This window comes from Clarias gariepinus, chromosome 6, assembly GCF_024256425.1.
Source record: "Clarias gariepinus isolate MV-2021 ecotype Netherlands chromosome 6, CGAR_prim_01v2, whole genome shotgun sequence".
Taxonomy (NCBI): domain Eukaryota; kingdom Metazoa; phylum Chordata; class Actinopteri; order Siluriformes; family Clariidae; genus Clarias; species Clarias gariepinus.
The window spans coordinates 25,251,946-25,275,084 of NC_071105.1; the positions used below are offsets into that span (position 1 = coordinate 25,251,946).

The window sequence follows — 23,139 nt, forward strand, 5'->3', positions numbered from 1 at the left end:
TAAGATGTAAGGAATGTAATAGAACATATCAAGATGTTTTTTGGAATTTTTGTTTGTCTGTTTGTTTGGGAACACATCATGTAAAAAACAACTGAATAAATTTGAATTGAATTTCAATGGTGTATTTGCCTGAGTTTGAGGTAACATATAAGCTTTTGCTTTCTTGCAAACCCACGAGAAGAGAAGATGTGCTAATTTGAATTAAAATGTACAATGTACATGAGGAGACTCAGAAGACATTGGGAATGAAGGAGGGTACACCTGCACACACACAATCACACACACACACTACAGGTAATTTGAGAATGCCAATTAGTCTAATCTGCATGTCTTTGGACTTTGGATGGTAACTAACCAGCAGGAAATCCAGCAAGCATGGAAAGAACATGCAAACTCCATGTACACAGGCGGGAATCGAACCCTCAACTCTGGAGGGACAAGGCCACAGTGCTAACCACATACATCACTGTGCCACCTTAATATATTATAATATAATATAATATAATATAATATAATATAATATAATATAATATAATATAATATAATATAATGTTGTAAAGTGTCTGTACATTTAAAATATTTGCCAAAAAATAATGTAGGGGGACATACGATGAGTAATAAAACACATTAAGATGTTTTGAGGAATTTTTGTTTGTCTGTTTGTTTGTGCACGCATCATGTAAAAACTACTGAACGAATTTTAATGCGGTAATTGGCCGAGCTTGAGATAACATATACTGTAGGCTTTTTTAATTCCAATAGAGAGGATGTGATCATTTAAAATTAAAATGGAAAACGCTCTTATTTTAAATAAACAATGTTTACCATAGATGGCGCTGAACTGCTAATAACTGATACAGAATCAGAAGAAATCATTAAAAAAAATCGACCTAAAAATTAATTAGTTTATCTCAAAATTCGACAGATGGCGCTGTACATTAATAATACGCACTTATACTGTACGTGTGCAGTTGAAATCTAATGAATAAACGCGCCTTTCCTCCACCTTCTCTATAGGAAGGAATAAATACAACGTTCGAACAAATGCTTTACTTAATTGGCTTGTTTAAAAAAAAATCGGATCTATAGAATTTGCTTTGTGATTTGTATAATATTGCTGTTGGAAAGTTTTGTTGCTCTTTTTTTTTTGACCAGGTTTGAAAAGAAGATTTTCAGATAATTCGATTTGATTTTTTATAGTACTACACCTGCTTATTATTTGACTTGTCTTGCAAATACGGATTTTAAGGACCTGTTTAGGTTTGTGATTTGCCTGTATATATACTGTAAATACTGTACATATACAGTATACACACACACACACACACACACATATGCGTACATACACACATACATGCTTAATGTAATAATAAATGCACAATGCAAATAACCAAATAAAAATAAGAATTATTCTTATGTCCATTTATATGAGTTCAATAAGATCAAAGCAACATCAGACGTTTCATTTGTATCACAATGTTTCTTTTGCTCTGCGGTCAGTAAAAGCACTTCCAGTGAATCACGCGATGTTTTGATGTCCAGTCAGGTCTACAGGACGCTCCATCATCCACAACACACACACACACACACACACACGCAACCAGATCCATCCCGTTCCACCCCCACCCGAGCAAGCAAGCGCGCGCACACACACACACACACACACACCACCCACATGATAAATTCGCAGTAACCAAAGTCCCACCGATCCGCTTGTACAGACACGAATAAAGCGATCCATAAACCATGCGAGCGTTCCTGTGTGTCCTGATTCTGTCGCTTTTCAACTGTACACTTCAAGGTAAGTACTTTTTATTACAGTTTTTCAGTCCCAGTTCAGTGTTATGTTTCAGAGATCTAGTTTGGATGATGTTCTTTGGTTCACGACTAAATGTGGCGTAGATCTCAGACAGCAGGAACACACACACACACACACACACACACGCTGGAAGAAGTTTCCCTCTTGTGTTTATGTTACGAGTTGGATAAACAGTCACAAGATATATTATTTATGTATATTTACATAAAGAGAAGTGTGCGTGTGTGTGTGTGTTGGCTGAGGAATACTTAATGCTCTGGCACTGGTCAGTTACTGAAGTAAAGTTTGCCAATCCAAAGGTTGTGTGTATCTAAGCCCCTTGTGTGGATGATATCTCCAGCCATTCTGTCACAGGGAATCCCAGTGCACTGTTCTGTTCAGTGATTAGGTCTATTAATCTATTAATCTATTAATGAGCACATCCTGAGCTGATTGAATTGTTTTTTTTTTAGTTCATTATAACTTGCAAGTTTCGAAACAGTGGCATTTATCACACAATGCTGAGTCTTACTGGTAGATGTCTATTAACTACTAAAATTTCATGCTGATTTTTTTTTCGTTTTTGTAAACTGTGCCTGCGTAAATGTAATTATTTTTATTTTTTTTATTAAGAATAAATGGAAAATTACTACAGTACAAGTACAGTCAATATAAATTAATATGGCTTTTGGTTCCAATCAGTGATGTGGCCAAAGCAAAAAGCTCTGTTCCGACTTTTATGATTTTTGCTATACATCTCGACGGTGACTTGCCATTGGCTTTGACTCAAATTGACGTCACTAGCTATGCTGTAGCAACAAAAAACGTGCTGCTATGTATGTAAAAGTAAAGTATGTACGGTAAAGCCATGCATAACATAGGTGGCATTATACTGTATATGTACACGATTATGGTGATGTGGTGGCTTAGTGGTGGCTTAACGGTGTCACCTTACACCTCCAGTGTCCTAGTTTAATTCCCCCTTAGGGTATATGTGTGCATGTTGTTTGGATGTTTTCCCTGTGCACAGTGGGTTTCCTTCGGGTACACCGGTTTCCTCCCACAGTCTAAAGAAATGTAGATTAGGCTAATTGGCATTCCCAAATTGCCTGTAGTGTGTGGATGCGCATGTGAATGTTGAGGTCGTAAAAATGGGAATAAATACAATGGTAATTACCATTGGCCTCCACGGTCTCTAAATTGGACTACAAAGGTTCCTAGATGGCTGGATGGATGATACCCTATTGTATGATATGCTCAGGTTTACAATCATTAAGAATAACCCTGTGAAGAAAAAATACAGAAAAATGTTTACATTCACTTCCTAGTGATACCATTCCGGTGCTTAAAACCTGTCGTCATGTGACACAGCGCTGCTTCGATTGACAATGAATGACTATGAATGTAAAACACAGATAGGCCTATAGAAACATTCAGTGGATCTGTTGCAGAACTTTGGGTCATAAAAAGCCTTAGGTCAACCACAAGTCACCCCGATACACTCCGGAAAGCCTTGTTCTTACTATACGACTACCCAAGACTCATCATGATGTTTAAATTCTTAGCAATTCATAGCAACAATTATGAAAGTGGGAACTGAGCTTCAGTGAATAAGTGCATAAGTGAATGAATAAATATAGCCTAAAATAATCTCATTTGTGTAAGTACGTGTAGCATGGTAATGGTTGACTGTTTACTCATTTATTCATAATTATTGGTAATCAAAGATCTTTACCCTGACGATGAAACAGTGATTAAGATGAAATCAATATTTATATTCAGAACATATTGTTCTGCAGGTCGCTGGCTACTATAGTTTTTGCTGTATAAGCCTTCTAAAAATACATGTTTTGAAATCTGTGTGTGTGTGTGTGTTTGTGTGTGTGGGTGTGTGTTAACAGTGCACCGCAGTGCGCTGAATGATTTCCAGCGTTCTGAGGGAAGAGAACTGGTACCATGGAAAGCTGATCGTGTTACTATGCTTCCCGGCATCACACTGGAGGAGTGTGCCAAACGCTGCTCAGAGAGCCCCGACTGCAGGTCCCACAATCCCACAATTCCACAATCTCAGTCTATCTCTCAAGTAACAATTATTTTAACAAATTCAGCCTGTAACTGGTAATTACTGGAATGGAGCAGACTTGCATAACTTCAGCTTAGAACTTACTGCAAACTGCGTTTAACTGTACTGTGATGGAAAAACAATCATACACTTAATCTCAGTTGTTTTAGCTGCATAGTGTGAGTCATATGCATAAAATAAATGAATACAAGCGAAGTAAATTGTACATTTCAATAAAAATTATAAATAATTATTAATCAGAAGAGTAAGTAAATCAAATATAGTTTTGTTAAATTTTAGTAAGTATAAGCAAGCAATTTTGTCAATTCCATACATCAAAGACAATTTCGGTACATCAAAGACAATTTCGGTACATCAAAAGTTATTAATGATTTTAAAAAAATGCTGCATCTGCCTATCAGTGTCACTGTCAGGAGAACTCAAGAGATCAGTAAAAGGGCACAAATTAGCCAGATAAATCAAGAAGAATGCTTACTAAACTAGAGCCAAAATCAGACAATTAAACAAGCTTGACAAAGGTTCATTAACTTTGCGGAAAGTGCCATACAGTACTGTGAGTCTGGGTTATTTTATGGGGTTGTGAAGTTCCAAAATACCATTTTTGTTTAGTTGTCTGGTAACCAGGAATGGGAGTTGGTATACTGTCAACCAATTGGCATGGAGTCTGGCAGATAATCTTGGAAAATAGAGGGTATTTTTAGAATAGGCCAATCTGCCTTTGATATAAATAGCATCCAACAATTTGTATTTGCTAAGTTGAATGCAGTATTTAAAGGTTCCATATTTTATCATTACTTTAACAAGTTAACAAAGGTCTCAGAGTTTCCTAAAGTGTGTGCATGTGTGTGTGTGTGTGTGTGTGTGTGTGTGTGTATGTGTTAATGCCCCAACTAAAATATTAATCAGATATCCCTCAGCAAAGCTGAACAACAAGTTGTGGGAGGGGCTCTTCTCATATGAGATCACACTCACTCACGCATCGTTTATAACTCATCGTCTATATCGCCTTATCCTGTATACAGGGTCGCGGAGGGCCTGGAGCCTATCCCAGGAGACTTAGGGCACGAGGCGGGGCACTAATCCATCGCAGAGCACACACTCTAGGGACAATTTGGGAACGGCAATTAGCCTAATCTGCATGTCTTTAGACTGTGGGAGGAAACCGGAGTACCAGGAGGAAACCCACCAAACTTCATGCGCACAGAAACAGGAATCGACCCTGGCCGAGAATCGAACCCTGATTCTGTAAGCGACAGTGTGCCGCCTATGTTTTTTTGTTTGCACGTGCACAATGGTGAATTATTTGAAAGTTTAAACATACCTAAAAAGTATTTTTTCCTTAATCTGTGCTCTGTAAGGAAATACAGGAAATGTATGTACTACTTCCTTACATTCTTGTGCTAGTTTTATTACAAAGCACCAGTAGCAATCTCCTCGTGATCGTTTATCGTTACACTCCCAGCAGTTTGGGCACTGTTATTACTTAGGAGGAGTAATATATCTCAGAATTTTATAGGTGCATAATTCCAAATTATTTGGGATCAAGTCATTTTCATCAAGCAAGTAGGCCAAAAGCAATAAACATCATGCAGGGTGTGGGAATGCTGGTTATACAGTCCCTTCCTCTTACACCTCACTGTTGCAGCAGAGAGTATAGTGAGTATGTTATGCAGATACAGGGCTCTCAAGGGTTAAAAAATAGGTTCCTGTGCTACATTGTCATAGCAGGAACCTGCTGCTTGGCCCAGTCTTAGTGTCAGACCTGCCTGCTTGCACAACTACTGCATTCAATGTGTGATCTTTGGTGGTGATTATACTGGGACTAGAATGGCACGCCAAGGTAATCATTGACATAAATTCTTTAATTTGCAGGCAATTTGCCAATGTATCACAAGTGTTCATGGCCAAACTAAATTATTGCAATGCATGGTGAAAATGAGACTTAAAGGGGTCATCAAGTCCCATTTTTAAGTTAATAAAGTTAATAAGTTAATATGATTCTTTAGGGTCCTAATGAAACGTTTGTAATATACTTTAATTAAAAATTCTCACTGGTTGTGTAAAAAAACACTACTTTTACCTGGTAAAAACTAGCTCTGTTCTTAGCAACCTGTTTCAGTACATGCTCCTTTAAATGCTAATGACCTCTGCTGAGCCCGCCCCCAGTTCTGTGGGGCGTGTCTTCACAACACACGTGGGGGTATAGCTTTGACAACAGTTAAGGGTATCGTTTGATGAAAGTATGGCAGCGGGAGGCTTTGAACCAGCCAGAACCTGATCTTTAAAAGGCTGGGAATTATTTAAACTAGACTTATTAGGACAGTGTTCTGAAGTCTCATTTTCCACCATGTGCCACCATAATTGGGGGCACATATAAAAATGGTCCCCTTGACTGCAGGGACCAAAGGCCAGCCTCTCTGTTCCCATAAGAGAGAAAAGCAAGTGGAACCTACACAATATTGAGCATAACAAACACTGCTGAATAAAAGCCAATAGTTACCATGTTAGTCAGTCGTTAATTTAAATGCTGAGTGGATCGAGAAGTGTGCGTGAGTGCAGTTTTCTTCAAAATGCTTATCCATGTGATTGTCAGTGACAAGCACTCCAAGACACTTTTGTAGTAGTATTTTTATTTCTTTTTAATTTCTGTGATTGTACACATCCAAGCCCTTATTGTGCACATTTTGAAGCACTGTACTGTACATTGTACACACTGATAAGACTCAGATCTGACAGTGCAACAGCATGAAGTGCTGAGCTCAGAGCAGCTTAATACAACTGCCTATAGAGACAGACCCTAATACACTCCTAGCTTCTGTGCTTTATTCTCTAAACGTAACCCTGTTCTCTAAACGTAAAAGTAATCATATTCAAGTAAGTATGTTAAGACAGATGGACTTCTTATAGTGGGTTATTCACCTTTGTTTTTCTACTCCAATTTTTTTCTGTCTATAATTTCAGATAAACTGTTTTTAAATTTCAAATATCAGTATAATGTAAAATGTCACCCTGGGGGTTCTGGTCTTCTAAATATGGACTTATAAATGTTCCTCATTCTGGTTAAACCCTGGTATCAATACTTTTTATACAGTAAGCAAGTTGTATTAGGCAGCACAGTGGTGTAGTGGTGAGCATTGGCGCCTTGCACCTCCAGGGTTAAATATGGATTTGATTCCCGCTTTGGGTCTGTTTGCATGAAGTTTGCTTGGTGGGTTTCCTCCCACAATCCAAAAACATGCGGATTAGGCTGATTGGTGTACCCAAATTGCCCGTAGTGTGTGAATGTGTGTATGAGTGCATGTGTCTGTGTGTTCCCTGTGATGGATTGCCACTCTGTCCAAAGTGTATCCCACCTTGTGCCTCCTTGTGCCCCAGGCCCCCCTCAACCCTGTATACAGGATAAAGCAGTATTGACCATGAGTGGGTAAGTCAGATCTGTTAAAGTATCAGAATTGGATGACTTTGCCATGGAGACTTGGAAAAGAAGCAAGCAAGTTTCAAATTTTTTTTGCTTTTCCTCAGTTTTCCATCTGTATCTTATGATAAGCTTGTAGTTTTGTTGCAGGATTATTCACATATGATTTGAATTTTAAATATAAATGATACATTTAATTGCACAAATGTTTGTTTTTTGTTTTAAGGGCTTTCAACTATGTCTTTCGGCCATCTGTAATCTGTAAGCACTTGCCCTGGGTGGGCAACACAGTCAATGCCGAGGTGAAGAGAAATGTCAACTGTGACCTGTATGAGATGAAAGGTAAGCTGTGCTACATACTGTTTTAATTCTAGTCATATATCACCAGCTTCCCTGTGCCACTTATGTGCTCCTTTACTGCCAAGTTTATGTCAGGAAGTGCATTATTGGTAACGGAGAGGACTATCGGGGAGACGTATCTAAGACCAAGTCTGGGCGGACATGTCAGCAGTGGTGGTCGAAGTTTCCTCATGATCACAGGTAGGAAAAAGGCAACTAACCTTTTTTTAAAAATATATTTATTATGACTTTTCCTAATGAGTTTATACTTATGGAAACAGATACACCCCTTCTCCCACTAATGGCCTGGAGTTAAATTACTGCCGCAATCCAGATGGGGACGACATTGGACCCTGGTGCTACACCACAGACCCTGAGCGCAGATACGAGAGTTGTAATGTCCCCCAGTGTAAAGACGGTACAGTCCGCAATTCCCAGTCATGTCATTAATTTGGATACAAAGTTAAAATAAATAAATAAATAAATAAAATACGTTAAATCCAAAGAGCTTTCCGTTTACATTTTATGCTATAGAATATTGTAATTCTTAAAGAAAATTTAAAAAGAGCGTACTTTCGTTTTCAGATTTACATTGTTGCAGTGTCATTTCCCTTCACGTGTAGCACATGTGTTTGTGTGTATCTCCCCAAGAGGTGTGTATCACCTGTAATGGAGAGGACTACAGGGGTCAGGTGGATCGCACAGTGAGTGGAAAAGAGTGCCAGAGATGGGACCAGCAAACTCCACATCAACACATCTATCAACCAGAAAAGTACATAGTATTACACCTTACCCTACACACTTGTGTGTATTCTAGTCTCTTATTAGCCGTCTGCACATGTACATTTACATACACTACCAGTCAAATGTTTGGACACACCTTCTAATTCCACATTCTTTACTGATGTTTCTTTCTTTCTATATTGTTAAATATGTAACATATGAAATAATCTGCTTTGAGCAGTAACAATGTGTAACGATATGTAGATGTATCTGCCACTTGCGCTCTGTAAAGCCTTCATAACGTCTCTAATCTGTTTTGCTGTTAATTGGTGATTTTTGAGGCCGGAGACCCTAAATAAACTTCTCTACAGCAGAGGTAAGTTTTGTCCTTGCTTTCCTGGGATGGTCTTCATGAGAGCCAGTTTCATTATCTGACCCATGTATCTTAAAACAACAGCGGACTGTTTTTGTTGCTGTTTTGCCTAATGCCATAGGTGTCATAGGTGGTATTTAAAAAAAATCCAATGTTGTTCTAGAATCTAGAAACTAAACCCAAACTTGTGTCCAAACTTTCGACTGGTACTGTATATCATATAATTAATAATGATAGTACATTCCAATAACAGTGAATTGGAATATAAGATAACGAGCCTTCTTGAACTTCAGATACCCTGATAAGAGCCTGGATGATAATTACTGCCGGAACCCAGACGCCTCTCCAGTGCCCTGGTGTTACACCACTGACCCTGAGGTGGAGAGAGAGAGCTGTGAGATTCGCAAGTGCTGTGAGTCTCAACACAATCCAAACCCAAACATACAGTATTTTCATCTTTACAGAACTAAATACAATCACACAGACCCCCTCAGTACAGATTTACTTTTTAAACATGATACTTTTTTTTTAATACAATTTTGTATTATTATTCAACAACAATTTTACAACAATGAATAAACATGGCAGCAGACAGCATTGCAACGTCTCAGCATTGCAAGGCTCTATGGTCCTGGATTCAATCCTGAGCCTAAATTTTCTGTTGACAGTCTGTTTGGAGTTTCAGGTTTCACATGCCACGAGAAAGTGTGTGAAACGCAGAACAGAATCAGCAGATGGTTGTTGATTGCCCTGTATTTCAGTACACTCTACACTTCTGTATGTTTATTTTCTTTTTCTTCACATTTCTATACCCCACACCATAACTCTCTCTCTCTCTCTCTCTCTCTCTCTCTCTCTCTTTCACTTTCATTTTCTCTCTCTTCCAATATGCTTCTCCAGCGGAGGCTCCAAAGCGGCGTTCTCGCTCCAGCTACACCACAAACTGTTTCCGAGGCCGTGGTGAGGATTACAGAGGCAAAGTGAACGAGACGACATCAGGCATCGCGTGTCAGCGCTGGGATGCACAGTCTCCCCATGAGCACCCATTTTACCCCCAAACTTATGAGTGCAAGTAAGTATAGAGCTAAGGGTGAGTAAAGCTTTAATGATATTACATCCATGTCTTGCAATCCTTAGGTTAATATCAGGGTGTGAGAAATTGGTATATAAAGAATATTGGGAAAAAATATAAGTTGCTTATTTTTAAAAAAAAGAAAGAAAGAAAGAAAAATATGTACAAGCTTTTTGTGTCCTCACTATTTGTCTTGTATCAGGGGACTGGAAGAGAATTATTGCCGTAATCCAGATGGTTCTGAGGCTCCCTGGTGCTTTACATCGAGGGCTGAGATGAGGACAGCGCTCTGTCTACAGATCAAACGCTGCGCTGATGATATTGAGGCTGAAGGTGTTGTAACAGTTTAAACGTTCCCTGGTGGATCTTTACAGAATACTTCACTTTATTATTCAGAAATAACAAATAATATAAAAAATTTAAAATAGCAAGAAACAGTGACTTTATCAGCAAATTAATCTTTATTTAAAGTGTTGTTTTATAGTTTTGCCATTTAATAACATACAGTATTTTGAAATACTGTATTGCTGTTCATTGATAATAATATAATATAATAAATATGTAAAAATTAAAAATAAATATATATTTAGTTTCTATTCTTTTTTCCAGATTGCTATAATGGAAATGGAAAAAACTACAGAGGAACTGTCCGCAAAACACGGAAGGGCATCCTCTGTCAGAACTGGAGTGTAAATACACCACATAAAACTAAGTAAGACCAACAACACCAAACCATTAACTCACTTATTCAGCAGGACCAAAGTAAATGCCCCCTGGGGAAAAGCAGTAAAAATTAAACAAGAATACTCCTTTCTTACAGAAGTGACACTGTATAAATTATAAAGCTCTCCCAGTGATATTCTAAGTATATTGAGATTATTTTATTTAAATATATATATTTTTATCTAATCTAATTATATTGTTATTTATTTATTTGATCTTCTGCAGTATTTGATATTTATTGTAACGATAAAATAGGTAAATTAGCACAGAAATTTTTTTTCAAGCTCTGCTTTTGAATGTGTGCATTATGTCTAAGCAGTTTATTGATCTGTATAACGTTCCACTCAAACTGAAACTAACTGACCTATGATTTCTTTCTGCCTTTTTCCATCTGATTTGTATTGTATCCAGGATTAACCCAAAGACACACCCGGAGGCCAACCTGACCGAGAACTACTGCAGGAACCCAGACGGAGATCTGCATGGTCCCTGGTGCTACACCGCTGACCCCAAAACTGAATTTGATTATTGTGCAATTAAGCAGTGTGGTAAAAAGACTTGCTTTTCTGTCTTTTAGTCTGTCATGAGCACATTTTAGAACAGTTAGTCTTTGCTATGGTGCCACCCATCTGAAAACGTGGCATTTAACATCTCTAGTTTGTTGACCCAATAACCAGTTTGATAAATTCCTCCTATTGTAATTTTTTGGGTTTAAGAGCAATGTGCTATTTTTAGTATTAAATTGAAAGCAATATAGTACAAACAATAACCATAACAGCTTTATAGAATCAAATAATCAAATATGAAAAAGTTTATAAAATCTGTACATTTCGTTCATCCTGTGCAATTGCACACTTTTTTTTTTTTTTTTTCATTTTAAGTCCAAATCCCTTAAGATCCTTGTGTAACTGAGGACTCTGGATAGCCAAACTCATTGCACTCTGAACAGGGAGATCCCTGGATATGTGCCATTACCACAATCACAGAGACTTGCCTAAGATCTTATGAAATAATATCTATTCGTTTATATTCACCAGTACCCTAACATTGCTGTGTCCTTTTGTGGTATGGTCATTTTATCTATTCATCATCACCCATCAATTACATTTCACTATGTTTTTCTTAATTTAAATTTGATTTATGCCAGAATGGGCAAACAATACTTAATACAGACCAGCCAATACAGTAGGGAGAAATCATACTTCTTTAATGGTCTTGTTGTTCCATGAGAAAAGTAAAAGATGGTAGCAGGTTTTCATTAGTGTACTACCAAGGCTGTTATTTACAATAATGCACGTTCTAATATTTCCTCTGTGTATTTGATGTTTAATGTCACGCAAAATGGTGACAATTTTATGTGTGAAAATCATTGTTACTAACCCCAGAACCGGTGGATTATACCCTTTTTTACCTTTGGTTACATTTGGGAAGAACTGATGAGTGCCTTAATGTCCTTGCGCTAACCAATCAGAGGCATAGGGAAGGATGCCTTTACTTTGCCAAACTGAGGGGGGGAAATGTCGTTTGCTGCCACCTGCCTGTTTGTTTGTTGTGGCACACACCAAAATATGGTCTCTTGTGGAAAATTAAACTAATCCAGTTAACAGGAAAAATGAAGAGAACTATCCAAACTAAATTTAGCTTTAAGAAAAAATACCCTAACTATGCTACATCAGTGCTGCTATTTAGCAGCTAGCTACTTCCTGTCACTGTTGTTTAACAAGGATTTTTTGTTTGTTTTGTTTACTTTGCTGAATATGGTCATATATATATATATATATATATATATATATAGTGGTATTAATTCTTCTTCAGGCACCACACCATGAGAAATGTTTGTGCCATCAGGCAAAAGAAAAATGCATTAATGGGACCCTGGTCAACACACCTTCACATAACTTCATTAAGAAGCAAATATGTGCACTAGCCATTCCTTTTTCTATTTTTTCTGAAAAAAATGACAAATTTTTGCAAATCTGCTATTTGCAATTCCTATTATACCATTCATGTTTAGCATATATGTGCCCTAACTTTTTCTTTTTTTCTCCTTTTTTCCCCCTATTTTTTTATATTTTAATACTAAATAACACCACAAGATGGCACTTCTTTTTGTTGCGGTAGACTATACCTGAATAAGTGTTCAGAACATGTGTTCAGCTACAGTGGCACTCTGATTACCCATGATGCCGCTAGCTTGCTGAACTTATTCTCCTCATTAACAAATAGTGCAGGGTATGACTGCATTATTCTACAGTTCATGTATAACAGATACATAGGAACTTTGATGATCCAGATATGTTTTTCACCTCTGGACGCTTGCTACTGTATCTCGGAGCTAATGGAAAATGGAAAAAGATGGAATGACGTTCAATATTTGTTTGACACACAACACAAAAGTTATATGAAACTATATTATATGAAACAAGCACATCGGAAAATTACCTGATAATGCATCAGAAGACAGGCATATATTTCTCATGTTGAAATGTGAATAAATTTTTTGGACTCCTCTGTACATTACTGTGAAAACATAATATCAGTTTGTTTTTAAAAGAGGACAGAGAAATGTACAGACGTCCTTGTGCTGCATGACTGGGAAGCATAGACGACACAAAGCCATCACTATCCTTCTTCGACCTCTCAGTGTCAGACTTTTACTCTATCTACGCTTCCTATTTTATTTTTAGAAGTAGCACGTTCAGTGTGCAGGTGACACATGTCTTCCTTGGAAGACTCATTCATTTTTCAGTACATTCAGGTCAACAGCTGACTTAATCTTATTGCCAGATAACGTTGCTGAGCCTAGACCTGACCAACTAAAGCAACCCCAGATCATAACGCTGCCTCCAGAGGCGTGTACGGTGGACACTATGCATGATGGGAGCATCACTTCATATGCTTCTTTTCTTACCACACTTATCACACTGGAATTTCTCTCTTTTGCATGACCACATTTCCTACATTAATTTGATGACTCCATCCAGGTTTAAATAATGTTTTGGACAGTTTTTAACTTAATTCCAGTAAAATCAAATCTCCTTATTTGTTTTTGTTGCTTTTTTGACCAGGGCTGTAAAATGTAGTGATATTATATGTTATTGATCAGGATTTATTATACAGTATAGAGTTTTCCACTTAGTAATGAAATATAATAGTTCTGATCTGATCAGTAAAGAGTCAGAATTCTCTGGAGAGTTGCCAAAAGTTTTACACAGCATTACATGCTAAAATGAATCATATGCATATTTAACATTTAGAATTTGACTGATTCACTTCCCTCTCTTTCTTTGCAGCAGGAGAAGACCCACCTATCATAATGCCACCAGGTAAGTCACAGATGCCCGTTTTTTTTTTTAATTATGTGTATTTGTAAAATAAATATATTTTTTTAAATGCACCATTCCCAGTGGATACCTTTGTGTATGTACAGTATGTTGTGGTGTTTGTGTACATATGGACAGAGGGCGTAGAGTTCAATGAATGTGGGAAGCGTGATGACCGCTTTAAAATTACTAGGCTGAGGATCGTTGGTGGCACACCAGGAAATTCTCCATGGACTGTCAGCCTAAGAGACAGGTTTGTTTCTTTCCTCATAATGTCCAAAGAGGACAAAGAAGGTGTCTTCTCTTTTTAAATCTCTCTCTCTCTCTTTCTCTCTCTCTCTCTCTCTCTCTCTCTCTCTCACAGGAAGGGAAAGCATTTTTGTGGAGGATCACTAGTGAACTCAAAATGGGTGATCAGCACTAAGCAGTGCTTCTCCTCTTGGTGAGTGTATACCATCATTTTTTAATTTAATTTAATTTATTATTTTTTTTTTTCGAAACACAACACATCTGATTTGTAATTAGCACACTGATTACTTCTGATGTTGCATGTTTGGGTGCATGTGTTTATGTGTATGTGTGTGTGTTAGCAGTTATGTGGACCTTACAGGATATTCTGCCATTATGGGCACCGTGTTCCGGGACCCAAAGACAGGAGAACCCGGCACACAGTCTATTGCCCTAAACAAAATCGTTTGCGGGCCGTCAGAGTCACACCTAGTCCTTCTACAGCTAGAAACGTATTGTTCATGCTTATGCCTTTTACACAAATAATAGACAAACTAATCAAATACGCTTCTCTCACATACCTCTCCATTTTATTTTTTTTTCTCTCAGTCAAGCAGAGTTTAATGAGCGTGTGTCACAGATATGTCTTCCCCCTGAGCGCTACATTGTTCCTGAAGGAACCACCTGTGAGATTGCTGGGTGGGGGGAGACCAAAGGTGTAACACCATGCAACCTTTCCAAATCTTCCTTAGATTTGATATGTTTATGAAGATCAGTCTGTTCATAATGATAAAGATTTCTTTCTTATATCTCTGTGTGTATTTTAGGAACAGGAGATGAAACAGTGCTAAATGTTGCTCAGATGCAAGTGCAGAGCAACAGCGAATGTAACAAGTACTTCAAAGGGCGAGTGAAGCAAAACGAAATGTGCACTACATCTTTTTTTGGTGGTGTAGGGGCTTGTGAAGTAAGTTTTAGTAATCTAGTGCAATTTTTTTATCCAGACTTATTAAAGAGATTGTTTTGCAAAAAAAAAAAAAAGAGAGAAAACATTTCATTGCATGTTTATATTTTTTCATGGTGATTAAAAGTACATTCAAATCAAAATGTGTGGAATGTAGTTTTGAGTAGGACTTCAACCTTAGCTTAGAAAAATCTCACTGCTATTTTTATGGTGCAAAAAAAAAAAGTTATCATTTTCATATCATGTTTTAGTTATGAGCACAACATTACTACTGTGTGTTACTGTGCTGTGCTTAAAGCTTGAAGTAAATGCCTTCATTTAAAAATTTTATCACAAGTCCTGGTTTGACCTGAATGCCCCTCTTACAACCAGTCAATAACATGTAGGAGAAAGGCTTTGTCTGTAGTCCTTAAAGCTCAGAGCATTTTAGCCATTATTTGTTTTGCAAATTTTTTAATAAACATATGCAGAACTAAGGATTATGCTGTATCCTTTTTTTCAGCATTTAATAAGCAATATGATGAACTAAATTTTAGTTCATTTTAATCGACTATTTAAACATGATCACGTGTTTTTATTGTTGTTTTCATTTGTTTTTATGAGCAAAAAATCTGAATAATTACTCATTTTGAGAGTTCCCTTTCAAAGGCTACACTCGATGCTGCGTGAAAACGCTATGGGAACATCTTGTCATGTTGCCGGTTATGAAGCATGTGTGTACCAAACAGGCCAAATTTTTGGCTTTTATAACCTCGGTCAGGTGACCTTCTTGTGAATGGGCAAGGATAAACATCCTCTCTTGCTTCCGCGGAGATGGTAATAGGCTCTAAGCACTTAAAACAAAATAAATAAAAACATAGACGGCAGGTTCTGTCGGGTGGCCGGGGGCGGAGCCTCAACGACGCTCTCTCCCCTTTTCTTAGCAATCTCCATATGAGTTAACCCTTTCATGGAGTAAGCTGTATTCATCCTGTGTTTTCCTGCCATCAACTTATTTATTTAAATATAATTGAGGTAGGAACGCGGAGTTATATGATGACACCCAGATAGAAGAGATGCTTCCAGGCTATCTCTCTTCTGGGACATCATCCTTCCTGAAAAGCTATTACTTCCTTTCAAGCTGTGTAGACTTTTTATCTTCCCTGGAGGGAAAAGCTTTTCAGGCAGCAGGTCAGGTTGGCGCATTGCACACCATGGCGGTTTTGCACGCCTACCTGGCTGACCTGCTGAGAGACTTGAGTACTGGCGGGGCTCTGCAAGGTAAGGCGTATTGGATTTACGCCGGGCCACAGACTTGTCTCTTCGTGCAACAAAGCAGACGGCTTGTGCTATCGGCCGTTTTATGGCTGCTATGGTCTCCGCGGAGAGGCACTTGTGGTTGAATCTCAGGGGCATTAAGGAGAAGGATCGTGTATTCCTCTTTGATGCCCCATATCGCCTCCCGGCCTACTTGGCGATGTCGTTAACTCGGTCGCCACTAGGTTCATGAGGCGAAGTTATATAACAAGCCTTCGGGAAATTTCTTCACCGCCTTGCTCAAGAGTCGGGACTGTCGGCCACCCAGTCTCGACCGGGTCTGACTGTTGCGAGGCATGAAACACACAAGGAGAGTGTTTTTGAGCTGGGCACCCCCTCGCAAGATTGGGGTGCGTTACGCAATCCGCCTCAAAAGAGGTCAGACTGGCATATTGTCTTCACAAAGAAGCCCTGAGGTTCATGTGCCCAGGACCATGGGGGGTGGCCCCCCAATAGGGAGAGGCACGCAGAATTCTTTTTAAAGAATGAAGTGTTCTCCCTGGCACCCCCAGGAGGTTGGTGTTCTTGCTCCGCCACCACTGGTGTTTCGGGCAACTCCAGTCTCCAATAAAATGTTAGTTCTTCGGGTTTTTCCTGCCGTGGTTCAGGAACCGAACATCTAACATCCCCCCCGTTTAACCAAGCCGCTGAGCTTTGCCCCTTTCTGAGAAACTGGCAGCGTGGAAGCTACTGCCAAGTATATCTCCTTGGGTACTAAGCACTGTACAGAGAAACTACAGGATTCAGTTCTCACATCACCCTCCGCGTTTCAATGGCGTGGTCTCCACTTCCATGAAACCGGAAAGTGCAAGAGGAACGGGGGGCTGCGTCCAATATTTTAGATTTTGCGGGCTTTACCGCTATCTAAAAATAAATCAATGGAAATATTGCCACAACACAGGAGGTTCCTGAGGTTCGCTTTCGGGGGCAAAGCTTACCAGTATCGGGTCCTTCCATTTGGTCTAGCTTTTTCACCCGCACATACACAAAATACATGGATGTAGTTCTGGCTCTTACGACTCCAGAGCATCCGTATTGAATTACATGACTGGTTGGCCCAGTCTCAGTAGCTAGCGCTTCGACATCAGCATGTCGTTCTAGCTAATCTTTGTTTCCTAGGATTGAGATTCAATGCCATGAAAGCATGCTCTTTCCTGTTTAGAGGACAACATTTTTGGGTGTCACATGGAATTTGAGAGTAAGCGGGCACAGCTGTCTCCCGCTCGTGTCGAATCCATTCTCAACACCGTCAAGGAAATCAAGCTAGACCAGAAAGTGACCATCACTTTCAGAGATCTTAGCTCTCATGGCAGCTGTATCCACGGTGACACCTTTGGACCTTCTGCACATGAGAGCATTTCAGTTGTGGCTAAGAACCAGGGGATTTTACTCTAGGGCCAATCCCCAATAAGCGCTACGCGCCAGGTGCTTCGTACCCTTCCTATGTGGTTCAGACCCCGGTTTCTGACTCTGGGTCCCACTCTAAGTTCGTCTTGTCGTCGCAGATGCTAACGACAGACGCTTCCCTCATGGGCTGGGGTGCGGTCTTAAATGACCGTCCAGCCCAAGGGAGCTGGAGAGGCCATCTTTTTGCGCGGCACATAAATTGCCTCAAAATCATGGCTCTATTTCAGGCCCTAAAGCACTTCCTCCAGCAGTTGAGACTACCATGTCCTAGTGCGGGTGGACAACACTATGGCAGTCTCATATATTAATCGTCAGGGCGGACTGTGCTCGCTCCGCTAAATAGCTAGCGCACCAGATTCCTGTCCCTCAGGGCGATTTACATTCTGGGAAAATTTCATGTAGCGTAGGTGGACCTCTTTGCCTCGCAAGATCAGCAAATGTCCCCTTTACTACTCTTTGACTCTAAGTCAAGCTGGTCTTCCAGCCAGCGTAATTAAGACTATTCTAAGTACTAGGACTGCCTCCCCTCAAATAGAATGTATTTGAAAGTTGGTGCATGACGAAGCAGGTAGACCCAGTCCACTGCCGAAGTGTTTCAGTGCTGGAGTTTCTGCAGAAAAAATTCGTCCTCTGGCTTGTGCCCCTTGTTGAACCACTAAAGTCAGCGCCTCAGGTTTCTGACCCTTAAGATGGTTTTTCTAAATGGTGTTACCTCTCTAAGAGGATCGGACAGCTATTGCCCTCTTCTATGAGGCGCGTGGGCTCACTTCGCCTCTAGGAATCAGGGCTCATTCAACCAGGGGAATCGCCTCATCAATTGCACTAGCAAGAGGTATTCCCTTGCAGCAAGTATGTGCCGCGGAGGGTTGGTCCTCTCCGCACACATTTGCCAACATGCATCCTATTGTTTTGAAGCCTTCTGTCCTCCGCCTTTACAGCTTCGGAGCAGGAGAGACTTCACTTACTGTGTCCAGTACATGCTCTTCAGATTTACGTCCACCGCATTAGCCAGTGGCGTAAGTCAGAGCAGCTTTTACATGTTTTGAAGCCGCAAGCTGCGTGAGAGATGCTATTGCCCTTTTCCTATGAGGCGCGTGGGTTCACTTCGCCTCTAGGAATCAGGGTTCATTCAACCAGGGGAATCGCCTTATTAATTGCACTGGCAAGAGGTATTCCCTTGCAGCAAGTCTGTGATGCGGAGGGTTGGTCCTCTCCGCACACATTTGCCAATATGCATCCTATTGTTTTGAAGCCTTCTGTCCTCCACCTTTACAGCTTCGGAGCAGGAGAGACTTCACTTACTGTGTCCAGTACGTGCTCTTTAGATTTACGTCCACCGCATTAGCCAGTTGCGTAAGTCAGAGCAGCTTTTACATGTTTTGAAGCCGCAAGCGGCGTGAGAGATGCTATTGCTTTTTTCCTATGAGGCGCGTGGGTTCACTTCGCCTCTAGGAATCAGGGTTCATTCAACCAGGGGAATCGCCTCATTAATTGCACTGGCAAGAGGTATTCCCTTGCAGCAAGTCTGTGATGCGGAGGGTTGGTCCTCTCCGCACACATTTGCCAATATGCATCCTATTGTTTTGAAGCCTTCTGTCCTCCACCTTTACAGCTTTGGAGCAGGAGAGACTTCACTTACTGTGTCCAGTACGTGCTCTTCAGATTTACGTCCACCGCATCAGCTAGTGGCGTAAGTCAAAGCAGCTTTTACATGGTCTGGGGCCGCAACGGGGGGTGGCCCCCACTACACTGGGCTATTGCCCTCTCCTATAAGGCGCGTGGGCTCACTTCGCCTCTAGGAATCAGGGCTCATTCAACCAGGGGGATCGCCTCATCTATTGCACTAGCAAGAGGTATTCTCCTGCAGCAAGTGTGTGACACGGAGGGTTGTCCTCTCCGCACACATTTATTACATTTATAGTTCTCGAGTCCTCGAGTCAGCTACCCAGACATAGTTCTGAGACCTTCTCGGCCTTGTGCGCACACGCTACACAACCTTGGAGTCCAGACACTTGCAGTGCGGCGGCGTTGGCACTCTCGTTCCCATAGCGTTTTCACGCAGCATCGAGTGTAGCCTTTGAAAGGGAACGTCTCGGGTTACTTTGCTGTAACCCTGTTCCCTGAAAAGGCGGGAATGAGATGCTGCGTCCCAATGCCGCACTGCCTATGTGACCGGACGTCCGTTCAGACAAATCAATCTGAGGAATGTTTCTGGTTCACTTCTATTTATAACCTGCAGGTGCGTCCTATCAGATGACGTCACCTGACCGAGGTTATAAAAGCCAAAAATTTGGCGTGTTTGGTATACACATGCTTCACAACCAGCAACATGACAAGATGTTCCCATAGCGTTTTCACGCAGCATCTCGTTCCCGCCTTTTCAGGTAATAGGGTTACAGCAAAGTACCCCAAGACGTTATTCATTTTTCAACATCATTCCCATATTCTGGTGGTGGAAACAATAACTCTTTCTAAAAGTAATGGTAACTTTTGTTCTATCTGACATATCCAAAAAGCCTAAATAAAAAGTTGGTGTCTGAAGCCTCCACAGTAACACACACTATAAAGACTTTCATATAAGCACAAATTAATTTTTAAATCGTCATTGACCTATGCTGTGTTGTCGGCAGGAGATTCTATATATTATATTAAGTTCATTAATATAGTTAATTACCTTTTGTCTAAACAAATATACAGCTTATAGTGCATACTTCATGGCGCCTTAAAACTTTTTCAGCTTTGATTTATTGTATAGAAAATTGCGTCATTCTTTTCCAGTGCATGTGACAAACTGAATGGGATTTTTGCAGCTCTGCATTTTCTGAGTAGCTGACTGAAAACTGTGAAATGAGTAAGTGATGTGTATGGTTTGTCTCACTGTCTCTTTTTTTGTCTCTCTCACTTTCTTTTAATCAGAAAGACTATGGAGGCCCTTTGGCATGTCAGAACAGTGACTGCTGGGTATTAGAGGGGGTCATCATCCCTATGCGACGCTGTGGGCATCCAGGGCAACCGAATATCTTTATCCGTGTCTCAATGTACGTAGACTGGATCAAAAAGGTCATGGAGATGGCATAGCCAGTAGAAATCACTTACCCTGCAATTCAGTGTATTCAGTTTAAGCATTTGCATATAGCAGGGGAAATATGTTATATCTCTGATCAAGTCAAATCTAGATTGTTAATCATTACCAATGAATGTAAGTAGAGTAATCATAAGCAGGAATAAATTACTAAAGGGGAATTAAATGACTGCTGTACAACTTATACACAAGTTTATGTTTGACACAACACGCTTATGAATGTACTTATAAACAGTCTCCTCTAAAAGTATCTGAACAGAAAGTCTGATTCTTTTGTTTTTGCTATACACTGAAGACATTTGGAAGTTCAAATAATGCATATAAAACAATAGATATGAATTTTTTAATGTGTTAGACACCTTAGAACATGGTGCCTTAATTTTTATGTTAGCAGAACTATTGGCACAGATAGTTTTAATGTAAATAAAAATAATGTTTGATTTTTTTTTTTTACCCTTTGCTTGCATCAGCCACATCAGGCATCAAACTGGTGACCCACTGACATAACCAAACTGTTGCATTCTTTTTTTCTAATGTTTTTCTAGGTGTGTCCTGCAGCTTTTTTCAGTTGTTATTGTTGTTGTTGTTGTTGTTGGGGTGGATCGTCCATCGGTCTTCTTTTCAGAAGTTTAGCTAAATAGGGTAAAGGTGTGATCAACAAGACATGTAACTGACCTTTCACTTTTTACCCCCAATGAAGTCCTATGTGATGGTAACATGTTTTGAGTCATTTTCTTTCTGCATGATGACATTCCTCCCAATTAGATTGTAGACATACCTGTATGTTGGATGGCATAATGTTTCTGTAGATGTCTGACTTCTGCTGCACTCATGACTTCCATCATCAATAAAAATGAGTTGTGCCTGCTTCAGAATCAGCCATGCAAGCCCGAGATATGAGACTGCAGTACCTACACCAGACTCGACAAATGAGCTTGTATGATTTTCATCCTGACCCTGATCAATCTTTCTCCAGACTTTCAGCTTTTTAGTAATTATGGAAATGATCATCTTTGTTCCACAACCTTTTTTTTTTTTTAACCTGGTCTTCTAATTCTTGTAGCTGTTTGGGGTTTTTCTTCACAGCTCTCACAATGTTTTCATCATAGACTGCTGTTGTTTTCCCTGGCCAGCCCGTTCAGTGTGTGGTGGTTAGTACACCACTAGTTCTTTCAGTTTTCAGGACATTCCAGTTTGTTTTTTTGGCTATGCCCAATGCTTGTGCAATGGCCCTGATTGATTTTCCATCTTTTCTAAGTTTAAAAATGTCTTGCGTTTTCAATCATAGACTGACTGTACATATTGGTTTACCCAGAGTAGAAATTTGGAGCTGTTCATTATTTATATGCACATTTCAGCAAGATTGTGTCATATTTGTCTGTTGAAATGCAAATATTATCAGTGTATAGCAAAAAAAAAAAAAGATTTCACCATTGTAATACTTTCACATAGGATTGTAAATGCCTAAGTATACTCTTATCTGCTTATCTAAACAGTCATCTGTAAAGTTTATTTTCAATATAAAAGTCTATTTATCCTTATTTGTGTACCATTAATCATAGTCCTGAGAATATCAGGAACACTTCTTTTTTTGTAGCTTTGGTTATAACTACAACTTAAAGATCTCAATAAAAGAGCTTTACTTTTAAACATCTATATTTTTTGTACTTGATCTGCTTTTTCACCTGCAGGCAATTTGGTGCATAGGTAATTTCGTGAATATTTCTCTTGATTCAATGACATTTTAAAATTTTTATTTAAGAAAGACAATAAAATGTATTTAAATAGCAGGTTAATGGCAATGTTTAAGTGGTTTGTCATGTATAACTATTCCTTTGTGGTGTTTGTAATTTTTTCTTTTTTTAACAAGAAGTTTGAGCGGTAGATGAGAAGATATTCCTCAGATTTCCTTAGATCAATTTTATAGCGCTATAATTTATCCATGTATACACTTATACTGTTATAATAATTATTTAACAGTAACATTTTGGCAGAGCTCATGCTAATTGAAATGCATTTCGTGTCTACAAATTTCTAAAATACATGAAAACCATTTACATTTTGGTGAGAACAGTATTTGTTTTGTAACATAACACTACTCATACAGTATGTAACTGTGATTCACACCAAGGGCAGGCTAAAGCACCTTTAACTCCTCCTTGTGCACATGCATACCAGTACCTTTCAACAAAGTCATGATGCAGTATTTGCTATAAATACCATCATCATATAGCCACCATTCACTACCACCTTCTTACCAAGCTGAAAATAACCCTAAGAATTGGCATTTAAAAGGTGCTAAGAAATAACTGC

General features: G+C 39.4%; 1 protein-coding gene across 2 annotated transcripts; it reads left to right on the forward strand.

The window, feature by feature from the left end:
- Positions 1 to 1,648: 1,648 nt before the first annotated feature.
- On the forward strand, positions 1,649 to 22,482 carry mst1 (macrophage stimulating 1). Of its 2 annotated transcripts, none has more exons than XM_053499191.1 (18): positions 1,649 to 1,801; positions 3,700 to 3,838; positions 7,523 to 7,638; positions 7,722 to 7,836; positions 7,917 to 8,053; positions 8,287 to 8,407; positions 9,025 to 9,143; positions 9,632 to 9,803; positions 10,006 to 10,136; positions 10,413 to 10,515; positions 10,938 to 11,074; positions 13,820 to 13,852; positions 13,988 to 14,102; positions 14,214 to 14,291; positions 14,440 to 14,589; positions 14,687 to 14,793; positions 14,905 to 15,044; positions 20,661 to 22,482. In XM_053499191.1, exons 1-18 carry the CDS (start codon positions 1,747 to 1,749, stop codon positions 20,820 to 20,822), a joined length of 2,130 nt encoding a protein of 709 aa, XP_053355166.1. In that variant the 5' UTR covers positions 1,649 to 1,746; the 3' UTR covers positions 20,823 to 22,482. The 2 variants fall into 2 exon arrangements, with proteins under 2 accessions (XP_053355166.1, XP_053355168.1); XM_053499193.1 differs by having other exon boundaries at positions 14,443 to 14,589.
- Positions 22,483 to 23,139: the final 657 nt, after the last annotated feature.